This window comes from Chrysochloris asiatica, unplaced genomic scaffold, assembly GCF_000296735.1.
Source record: "Chrysochloris asiatica unplaced genomic scaffold, ChrAsi1.0 scaffold00179, whole genome shotgun sequence".
NCBI classification, from domain to species: domain Eukaryota; kingdom Metazoa; phylum Chordata; class Mammalia; order Afrosoricida; family Chrysochloridae; genus Chrysochloris; species Chrysochloris asiatica.
Window position 1 is genome coordinate 987,516 of NW_006408697.1, and position 12,185 is coordinate 999,700.

At 37.1% G+C, this 12,185-nt stretch overlaps 1 protein-coding gene across 1 annotated transcript in view; it reads right to left on the reverse strand.

Annotated features, from left to right (window-relative positions):
* The window catches only part of RYR2 (ryanodine receptor 2 (cardiac)), a 786,033-nt gene that overhangs the window by 196,696 nt on the left and 577,152 nt on the right, over nucleotides 1-12,185 (reverse strand). The window contains exons 72-75 of the mRNA XM_006872010.1: nucleotides 8,943-9,113; nucleotides 5,531-5,590; nucleotides 830-964; nucleotides 365-396 (exon numbers count right to left, since the gene is read on the reverse strand). Of these exons, the coding sequence (XP_006872072.1) occupies nucleotides 365-396; nucleotides 830-964; nucleotides 5,531-5,590; nucleotides 8,943-9,113 (398 nt within the window). The remainder of the gene's footprint in view (nucleotides 1-364; nucleotides 397-829; nucleotides 965-5,530; nucleotides 5,591-8,942; nucleotides 9,114-12,185) is intronic.

Consider the following 12,185-nt stretch of genomic DNA (forward strand, 5'->3'; position numbering starts at 1 on the left):
TTTTAAAAAAATGACAGAAGCATAAAAAAATTAAAAGAGACAAAAATGCCAACAATTACTTGAAAACAAAGATAAGATAATGAGGCAGGGAAACTAGAATAACCAGAGCACAAGTAAAGAGAATATTGACACATTGTGGGAATGTAACTAATGTCTCTGAATGAATAATCTGTGTGGTCGTTGTTGTTAAGTGTTAAGAGAAAGTTGACACATTGTGGGAAATGTAACTAATGTCTCTGAATGAATAATCTGTGTGGTCGCTGTTGTTAAGTGCTGTCAAGTGGGTTTGGACTCATCGTGATGCTATCTAGGGTTTCGGAGGAGCATGTGGTGGGTCAAATCGACCTTGAGGTCCAGTGCTTACTCTATAATGTCACAGTAGGACTCCAGGATAACCTACACAGAAATGATCAAATGGGCACCTAATTTGCTGAGAAAACCCATTGCGCTTTCACTGGAAACACAATGAAGTATTATTTTAGAAAATTCTCCCAGCATAAAATAGTTGGAATCAGGTGTAAATCCTGATTTGGGTATAATAACTGAGAATTAAGTACACAATTTTAATTATCTGTATAATTTTAGAAACATTTTAAAAAGGATAATCAAAGACTCTACTATCTTAAAAAATAGTATCAATATTTCTTATAAGCATTATATGCTTAAAACTTTTGCTTATTAGATATAAAACTCATTTGCTTAAGATATTCTTTAAAATGAACATTCTTAACAAAGGTTTTTTGGCCCATAGTTAAATTAATACACATCCTCTCTTTAAGATATTTTATATGGTTAATTCAAATATGATTAAATAAATGCAAAATGTAACCTGTTCAAGATGAAAAAGGACATTTGCTATATCCAAAACTCGTTCTACTGTCTTCTCTGGATCTGAAGTCTCTTCGGTCCTGTTAGGTAAGTCTTTGTAAAGAGCCATCTGCCATCTAATAGCAGGATCCTCTAACTGCAGAAAACAGGGGTGCGGGGGGAGGAATAACAAAATTCAAGGTTAGAATCTACAAAGGGGCAGACTTACTTCTAAAGAGACAATCAAAAAATAGGCCACTTTTAAAACACTGCAGAAATCAACAAAGACAACATGTTTACACTCAAGGAATTTATTATCTGGTAAGAAACATAGGCATTAAACAAACATGTGCAAATGTTATTAGGACTGCTAATAAGTAATGGACTCCAAGTGTGGCGTTGTAGGATAAGCAAACAGACTGCGAACCAAAAGGTCTGCAGTTCAAACCCACCAACTGCTTCTTGGAAACCCTGTACGGGGCCCCTATGATTTGGAATTGACTTGACAACACTTAACAACAACAACACAACAATAAGGAATAGAAAGGAGACTGGTAGCTTAGTGGGCTGCAAGGTCAGCAGTCTGAATCCCCCAACCACTCTGAGGGAGATGATGAGGCTTTCTGCTCCCTTAAAGATTTACCTTCTCAGAAACCTTATACAGCGTCGCTATGAATGGGAACAGACTCAACAGCATACCACCAGCAGTTAAGAGGTAGGAGGTACCTCAGCTGGTGGTGGTTGGGAAGAGTTCCCTAAACATGTGCAGTTTCATCTAGAACCTAAGGCTGACTTGAACACAAAACAATTCTTATCTTTTTCTTCTTCTTTCACAAAGTGTTAAAAGATTTATGTATTTATTCTTAGAGGCAATTACGTATGATTAGATTTATCGATACATGGAGGGACTCTACAAAAAAGAGTTTTTACTCTCACTGAATCAAATATATTAAACAGTGAAAATCAATGAAGGTTTCTATATACAGCAGTCTCCAATGTACCAATATCCAACTTGCAGCCAACATCTATTTGCCCTTTAACATCATGTAAATTTCTCTCACTTTGAAATGACTGAGCCAACTTCTACCCCACCAAATTCTTCATCACAATCACTTTCACTTGCTGCATGTGCAAGCTTTTAAATCATTCAAAGGTTTTGAACCTTTTCTTGAACTAAAATAAGAACTATATGCACACGGTTTCGGAGTCGTGGGGTGGAACTGAATGATATGCACTGCACTGCTACAAGGTATGTGGTTCAAACCCACCAGCTGCCCCTAGGAAATCTTATAAAGGGTTGCTCTGAGTCGGAGCTGGTGCCCTTAACAACAAACACCAGTTCTCACTTACCTACAAACTGACTCAGAGACACGCTCAAGAATGATCTCATATGTAACCCAGGGCTGCTGGTAATCATTGTTGTTGTTGTTAAGTGCCGTTGAGTCGTGTCCGACCCATAGCGACCCTGTACAGGGTTTCCGAGGGTGTAAATCTTTACGGGAGTAGAAAGCCTGATCTTTCTCCCGCGGAGCAGCTGGTAGTTTCGAACCGCTGACCTTAAGGTTCGCAGCCCGATTCGTAACCACTACGCTACCAGAGCTATCTTATAATAAAATGATGCATTTTACTTTCTAATCCTGCCAAATTTTCTGAGTGAAAACATAACTGAAGCCTGCATGTTTTCAAGAAAGAAACACAAATATAAGCATCTTAGCAGGAGTTTTAATTTAGAATTAGCTGAGGGTGAGAAATTACCTTTACTCTTCCTTCTTTAAAATATCTACTACAAACAGGAGATCAAGATTTATGAAGTAGACTCAAATAAGAAAGAGCTAAAATTTCATTATTACCAGTCAGAGATAATACTGATTCAAATTTCAAAAAGTAAGAGATAAATGTAAGTATACATTATGTAGTTAAGTGCTGCCGAGTGGATTCTGACCCATAGTGGTCCAGTTTAGGGTTTCCGAAGAGTGGCTGGTGAGCTTAAACTGTCAACCTTGCAGTTCAAACTGACTTTGCAGTTCAGTGCATTAACCCACAGTGCCACACAGGACTATATGTATATTCAAACATAAGTATATAAGAAATTTACATACTTTTAATAAGGAGCCCTGGTAGCATACTGGGTTATGAGTTGGGCTGCTAACCAGAAGGTCAGCTAGTCAACTCTTAACAGCAAGAGAAAGATACAGTTTTTTGCACCCACAAGAATATACAATCTATTCGAAACCCTATACAGGGTAGCTGCGATATACAATCTTTGAAACCCTATACAGGGTCACTATGAGTCAGAACTAACACCAGAGTACACAACCAACCCCACCGCCATACACTTAATGACAAAATAAATACCATTTGTTTTTAAATAAAGCAAAACGCTTTTTCTCCAAGTATTTTTTCATCTTAGGATGACGTCTTGGTACATTTTTACACATTCTTACCTATCTTTGGCAAAACAGTAAAATATTTTTCTGTAATCGCTCATCCTCAACTCCATTACTATTCTACCCACAATTTCAATACAATGGATGGAAGAAGTAGCTAGGAACAAAGAATTCATCTTTTGCAACTTGGTACATCTCCATAAGTGCACATAACTCATAACAATGTATAGATCGAAATGTTAAAAAAAAAAAATATATATATATATACACACACACACATATATTACCTCTTTATTTTCAAGTCTCTCATTAGAAGGTGAAATACTGACTATAAATGTGTTTCCTTTTCTGCCTCGCCTTCTCCCCAACACATAATATAAATTGCCCATACCATTTCTATATGTGATCTCTAGAGAATAATTAAACTCTTTATGCTAATCTAAGAAATAGATGGCTTTATTTGATCATTTCCTAAGACAGGTGAACTCCTTCCTAAGAGGTACTGAACATTTCCTATCACAACTCAGCAGTGTGGCGCTGGAGGATCAGCACTGGACTGTGAACCACAAAGCCAGCAGTTCAAACCCACCAGCTGCTCCTCAAAAACCCTATATAGGGTCATAATGCATCAGAATTGACTTGATGGCACTTAACAACAATTACACTCAGTAATAGGAAGAATGGTGGCTTCATATATAAGCCCTGCAGCTGCTCCGAGGTAGAACAATGAGGCTTTCTGCTCCTGCAAAGATTTAAAGACTTGCAAACCATATACAATGTCGCTATGGGTCAGAACCAACTCAGTGGGATATAACAATAGCTCAGTAGTACTGTGTACCAGATAAAGGTTCTCAAAGTGTGGTTTGTGTCCCCTGGGGGTCCTTGAGACCCTCTCAGGGGTATGTATTATCTCCTTAAAAAATCTGTATATGTAAAACAAGTATCCAAACAACAACCACCACAAATATTTGGTGTCTCCCCATAAAAGGCAATAAAGGCTTTAGTATAAATTAGTCACTGTTAAACTGCATTCAAAATCTGTTTTTGGTATTTGAATACAGGTTTTTAATAGGAATTCATCTCCAAAAGGCAATACTAAATTTATGAGTGAGTACACATCAAAGCTCACCTGAAATTTGATCTCAAGATGCATTTGTACACTGTGACCATTGTAAAGGCATGTCTCGCTTTTGTCATATCACATTCCAAAGTGCTCAGTGAAAATTAATAGCTTGGAAATTTAGAAAGTGACATTTTAATACTCAGAAAGACATGCATTGTATTGTGCTTATCAGTTTTTGACATGTGACATTTCATTTTTTAAAAAATAACCAAATGGATTCCAGAATCAAAGTAAATGGACCAAGTCTGAATAGTGAGCCCTTAGCCTAAAATGAAATGACCAGTTCTGGGAGAAAACAGGTAATTTATTTACTGGTATGGAAAAACCTCCAAATAATAGTTAATGCTAACTGGACTGAAAAATTGACTTCTGGCAAATCTTTCTCCCATCATTAAAATGTACATGCTACATGTGTACTCCACTCCTTGGGTAAACTCATTTACTTGTTTTACAGAGATTCTTATTATCTCCTATGTACTAGTGACTTTTAAATATATATATTTAATGGCAGAGCATGAAATGTAAATTTTTAATTTCTTTTGAACACCCACTTGCATGTCCCAAAGACCACAAATCAACTATACAAAGGGCAAAACCAAGATTTATTTTAATTGATGACAGATTGTTTTAAACTGTATTGGTAAGAAAAAGGCCACAATTTTGCAATGAGGTTTTTTGTTTTGTTTTGTTTTCCATCACAAAGCATCTACTCAGTCTTCAAGGATAGCAAGGGCAATACCACAAAACTTTCACAGACAAACCTTACCCCATCTACCCTATAGCCCTGATATTGTCACTTCAGTCATCTGTTCCCAAAATTCAAAGAACATTTCAAAGGAACACGTTTGAGTCCTTTGAGGATGCTAGAACTGCCATTTTGATGGGGTGTAAATTGAAGAGGGCAGAATTCTTCAGGGAAGGGCTGGAGTGACACAAACATTGTCTTCAGAAGCATACAGATCTTGAGATATCTTAAGAAATCACAGTTTCACACATTGAGATTCTCAATTAATGAAAGTTGCTATAATTTTTAGCAATACTTTTTGACTTACCCTCATAAATGTACATATGTACACATTTGTAAACATATGTACTATATATATAATATGTAAACCAACACACATTTACTGTTGTATACACACATATACATATATACATACTGTTACTTATACATATATGCACTAAATATGTGTTAGAGTAAAATTCAGCTTACCTTGCCTTGTAAATGAATATTACTGCGGATTATATCTCTTACTTCATCCTCGGTGTCTTTCTGTCAAAAAACAAACATCACCTAACGGAAGCCTTAAGTCAATGGTCATAAATAAATGAAAATAATACAAAATTCTTTTGAAACAGTGTGTATATATGAACAAACCTCTAAGAGATTCAAGTATGTTTCACAGATTTTGGGGAGCTGTCTTTCAGATACCTTCTTGATACTATTGTGACTTGAATCAACCAATTCTAACTCCACAGTAAGTGCATTAAGACTCAGTGGAAGTCAGTTTCTAATCCATGATTCATAAGAAGAAGAGAGGCAGACACATGGGTGCCCTTAGGAAAGACAATTATATCTCCAGTAGTCTCTCAATTCTCCACAATGCTCTTGTAACAAGCCCTTGATCCAGTAATAGCAAGGAGCATATATCTGTGTGTTCAATCTCAGACAACTCTAGTGATTCTCTATCGGTGTGGAAGCTCCCGGAGAACATGCCTTCTAATTTACTACCTATACTATAGCAGTTCCAGTGTGAGTTTGTTTTTTTTTTTAAATCTGGATTGGGATTGCGTTATATCTGTAGTATGCTTTGGGTAGTGTTGACATTTTCACAATGTTAAGTCTTCCTATCCAAGAGCACGGTATATTCTTCCAATTTTGTAAGTCTCATTTGGTTTCTTGTAGTAGTGTTTTGTAGTTCTCTTTGTATAGGTTGTTTGTTTCTTTGGTTACATTTATTCCTAACTATTTCATCCTTTGGGTGGCTATTGTAAATGGTATTGCTTTCCTAATTTCCTTTTCAGTACTGTCATTACTAGTATAGAGGAATCCATCTGATTTTTTTATGTTGCTCTTGTACCCTGCCACTTTGCTGAATCTTCCAATGAGTTCTAGTAGTTTTTTTGTTTTGTTTTGTTTTGTTTTTTTTGGCTGAATCTTTGGGGTTTTCTACATATAGAATCATATCATCTGTAAATAGAAAGAGTTTTACTTCCTCTGTCAATCTGGATGCCTTTAATTTTCCTATCTTGCCTTATAGCTCTGGCTAAGACTTCCAATACAAAATTGAATAGGAGTGGTGATAAAGGGCATCCTTGTCTGGTTCCTGTTCACAAATGGAAGGTTTTCAGTTTCTCTCCATTGAGAACGATGTTGGCTGTTGGTTTTGTATATATTCTCATTATGTTGAGGAATTTTCCTTTAATTCCTACTTTGTTGAGTGTTTTTATCAGGAATGGATGTTGGATTTTGTCAAATGTCTTTTCTGCATCAATCAATATGATCATGTGGTTCTTTTCCTTTTTCTTTTTTATATGGTGGATAACGTTGATTGTTTTTCTAATGTTGAATCATCTTTGCATCCCTAATATGAATCCATCTTGGACGTGATGTAGTATTTTTTTGATGTGCTGCTGGATTCTGTTGAGTAGGATTTTGTTGAGAATTTTTGCATCTATGTTCATGAGGAATACTGGTCTATAACTTTCTTTCTTACTGATGTCCTGCCCTGGGTTTGGTATGAGGGTTATGTTTGCTTCATAGAACGTATTTGGAAGTTTTCAATCCTCCTCTATATCCTGGAATAATTTGAGTAGAATTGATGACACCTAGTCCCGGAATGTTTGGTAAAACCAGTGAAACCACCTGGACCTAGACTTATTTTGGTTGGAAATTTTTTGATGAGCTGATAAGTGTATATTTTTAAAAGATTGCCTCTTATAACCATGAAGAGGGTAAAGAGAAGACACAAAGAAATCTTGAGAACATAAACCTTCATAGTTGAATAGAAGAGTTGCTTATTTAAAAGTTTACACGTTACATATCAAAGTTACCACAATGCATTGTGCTTCTAGTACTGAAATATGACTCTTGATAAATTTGAAGGGATCTCTCATTACAACGCTTACGTAAGGATTCATATGAAATCCACTTTTTTTCACTACCCGTGATTTGTTTGTGTATTTTGTTTGGTTCCCAAATACCCCCTAGAAGGTGATTAACAAAAGTTAAGAATAAAAATGTTTCCATAAAATAAATAGTCAGATTTTGTATCTGAGTCCTAATGACTATGCAGAAACACTGTTTAATAAACTTTTATTTAAATTAAAATACTGAGTTTATTTCACATGTATATTTCGGTCTTCCCACCATTTCTATTTGTCTGATCACAGCTACTACTATGTTGTCTCATAACATTCCATACATACTTAGATCCAAGCCAAGGGTGGAGAGCCATCTTTACAAACTAAACAGGCATTCTGGACAACACATTTTTGGCAAAGGAACCTGAACATTTATCAGATATAATAGGGAAAGTTCTCACACTGCATAACTGTTTAAACCATTTTCTTAAAGAGACTTCCTCCATTTCCAGAGATCTCGAATAGCCTCCTGGCCCATCATCTGGACACAATTCTTCACATGATTGATGAATTTGTCTTCCAATTAGGAAGAGAGCTACTTTTTATATACTTGTTTGCATTTTTGCTTTAATGTCTTGTACAGAACTAGGTCCTTTTAGTGTTTTGGAGTTTTTTCCTGTTTCGTGAAGGATTATTGACATTTTGATCTTGGTGTTGATGGTTTTGAGTCTTTTTCCGTTCTGGTTTGATTTCTCACTGGAGAAATCCCATATGGATTTTAGCATTGGAGCCTTTTCTTCAGTTTCATCATCATCAAAATCACCATCATCATCATCGTCGTCATCATCATCATCATCTTCATCTTCACCAAGTTATACTGTTTTCTGTGGAACCTTATTATCACATACAGGGGGCGATCCTTTTCCTGATATATTTAAGAATTTTACATCCTTCTCCTTTTCATCATCTGACACTGTATCTTCCTCCACAGTTACTAAGTGCTGTCTACTAATATTCACAAGTCCTGGCCACACTTCAATTTTAAGACCAAAGGTGGCATTATTTCAAAGCCCCCAAGAGAGACATTTTCAAAGTTGCCAGTGTTACTTTAATGGGACTACCTTCATAATTCATTGTCTCTGCTTCAACAATGTATAATTCATCTTTTGCACTAGCACCTAAGCTGACTGTTCTTAAAGGTAACTGGTGCTCATTTTCGTCATGGCCCACCTTAAAGTGATCATCTTTGTCAGCTTTTAGTTCACAACTGAAAAGATCGTTCTGGGGGCCTCAGAGGGCTCATGTCCCTATCCGTCGAATCCTCCATCAGATGGGGGTGCAGTCTCAGGTAACAGAGAAGAAGTACCAGATAACCGGCTACTGTTACTGAAAACAACAGTGTGGAATGGAATCACACCAGGGACTTTAATAACTGCTTAATGCAAATGAAATATTGATATAGAACATTGACAGAAAGAATGTCAAAGCCTTGTGACTCTGGAGGTTGAATGATCATTACCAGTGGCATAAAGGACACTTACCTGACTAAAGCGAGTCTTGGCCAAAGCAATGAGCTCCTGGTCCCCAGGGGCACAGATGTTCAAGCCAATGGGCAGCAGTCGCTTCAGAGCGGCTACGATCAGAGAGGTCTGCATAGAATAGCGGTCTCCTTTCCGTTTCATTTTCTTCCTTTCCTGATCAGAAACAGCGGCCTGTGGAACAAACATCAGTACTGGAACCTAGGTCTGCTTTTCTCAAACTGAGAACTTGCTACCTATGGAGATGAGCCCGATTGGAAGTTTAGAGCCCATTTTCTGTTGTCCGCTCACCCCCATTATTCTCTGTTTGTTTGAAATCATAAAGTTTTCAGAATAATTTGTTTCCTTCTTAACATGTTTAGTCTCATGTTTAGATAACAATCCATTTCTATGTAATTTTTAGAATAAAAATGGATACTATTTTTAAGATAATGATGAATGTCTGAAATACATATATTTATATATGTAAATTACAGGGCTCTGTAAGATAAACCCGGGACTGTGAACTACAAGGTTGGTGATTTGAGCCCACCACATATCCCACAAGAAAAGATGAGGCTTTCTGCTCCTGCAAAGATTTACAGCCGCAGAAACGCTATAGAGGGTCACTATGAGTTGGAAGTGACTTGATGGCAATTAACAACAACAACCATATATATATAATACCCTGATAAAAGCCTTTCTCCTGTAATATAGTACATAAGGCAACAGTGAGTCCGAATGCGCTTGGTGGTCATGTTTGTGTTTGGCTGGTTGGTTGTTTATAGTCTTAGCTCCTGAGAGACTCAGTCTTTCGCTAATAAATTATTGTTATTGTTTTCAGGTGTCGTTGAGTCGGTTTCAGTATAGGAATTCTGAGGAGCAGTTGGTGAGTTTGAAACTCTGACTTTGCGGATCAAACTGACCTGACAGTCAAGTGCTTATCCTACAGCACCACACCAGGACTCCTCTAATAAGTTAGAAGTATCAATATTAATCAGTGTTCCTTAAATACACAGGAAAATATGTATATAGAGTCCTGGTGTGGTGCTGTAGGATAAGCACTAGACTACAAGATCAATTTGAATCACAAAGTGAAGGTTCAAACCCACCAGCTGCTCCTCAAAAACCCTAAACAGAGTCATTAAGAATCAGAAACAACTTGATAGCACTTAACAACAACAACATGTGTATATAACTGAGTAGGTCTTGCTACTTCAGAGTTCATTTTGTGATTTTACTAAAGATTACTCTGGTACCAAGAGTCACGTCAAATGAGAGTGTCTAAATTTAGTTAGTAGAGAAACATCTAGTTAGTCATATGGCACGCTCTGATGTCAAAATTAAAATAAATCTCCCATGTCTATTTCTTTGTACATGTATAATTTTTGAAGGAATAATTTGAGCTAGGGAATATTTCAAAGATAATGACATGAAGTATTAAAATGACTACTTAAAGAGACTCAGGCTATTAATAAAAGCCCCGTACATCTGCCATTTTGTCGTATTGTTTATTGTTGTGATGCCGAAAGCTATGTATGCCACTGGTGTTTGAAATATCAGCATGGTCACCCATGGTGAACTGGTTTTGGTGGAGCTTCCAGATTAAGAACAGACTAGGAAGAAGGAACAGGCTATCCGTTTCAGAAGAATTAGCCACTGGAAACTTACTGAATACTGGTAAAACACTGTCTGAGACAGTGCCAAAAGATGACCCCTCAGATTGGAAGGCACTCAAAATATGACTGAAGAAGAGCTGCCTCCTCAAAGCTGAGTTGACCTTAATGATGTAGTTAGAACAAAATTTTCTGGACCTTCATTTGCCAATGAGGCATGACTAATAATGAGAAGAAATAGCTACAAACATCTGTTAACATTTGGAATGTGTGCTGTATGAAGTATGAATCTAGGAAAACTGGAAGTTGTCAGAAATGAAAGAGTGCAGAAATATCGATAGTCTGTTCTAGGCATTGTGACTATTGTAAATGACGGTCTTAGGTTTATTACATCTGAAAGTGCTCAAAGAAAATTAACAGTTTAGATCTTCTGAAAGTGATATTTTAATACTCAGAAAGGAATTATATTATGCTTACTTTTTTTTTTTGACATTTTCTTTAAAAAAAAAAAAAACTATGATGAGATTCCAGAATAAAAGTAAATAGACTATATCTAAAGAGTAAGTCTTTAGTCTTTAGCATTTTGAATCAGGCAATCATATGGCTTACTATGTTAGGAGTCACAACCTAAAGAGAAAAATGTTCTACAGCTCTGCCTTAAAGCCTTCAGAGAGAACATCGGCCCTGCTGACATCCAGAATTCAAACTAGCAGCCCTGACCAGGACCGTGAGGTAAATGGCTGTCCTTATAAGCCACCCATTCTGCTGTGGCATTCTTCTCACGGCAGCCCTAGGAAACATCTAATTTAGGGGTAATTCAAAAGATAAAGGCATAAATTTCAAAGTGTTTTAAAAGACGTTTCCCCTTCTACAAGCTAAGTAAGACCAAAATAAAAACATGGGGGTGTACTTCCCACTTCATGTGTGAGGAGCTGATATTTATCTGTGTGGTGTTTAAATAATAAAGCTAATTATTTTTAGGTCTACATAGTCATTATATTTGTTGTTATTGTTGAGTGCCATTGAGTTAGTTCCAACCCATAGTGACCCTGTGGATGGTTTCCAAGGGTGGCTGGTGAGTCTGAACTGCTGACCTTGCCGTTCAAACCAAATTTGCAGTCCAGCGCATCAACTCACAGTGCCATGCCAGGACTCTGTGTTTATTATATATAAGTGCCCCAACCAAACCTAATGCCACTGAGTCAATTCCAATTCACAGTGAGCCTACAGGACGAAGCAGAAGTGCTCCATAGGGCTTGTAAGGCTGCAGATCTTTATGGAAGCTTTTCTGCCGTGGAGCAGCTAGTAAGTTTGAATTGCTGACCTTTCCGTTTGAAGCTGAACACTGAACCAATGCACCACCAGCATGTATATATATTCATTGTCGACAGTTTTATAACACTGACTAGTTACACATATAGTATACTAGTTGGCAATTTTGTGAATGTGTGTGTGTATATATATCTATATATAAGGAGCTCTGGTAGCGTAGTGGTTACGAATCGGGCTGCGAACCTTAAGGTCAGCAGTTCAAAACTACCAGCTGTTCTGCGGGAGAGAGATGAGGCTTTCTGCTCCTGTAAAGATTTACAGCCTCGGAAACCCTGTACAGGGTCGCTATGAGTCAGAACCGACTCCATGACACATAACC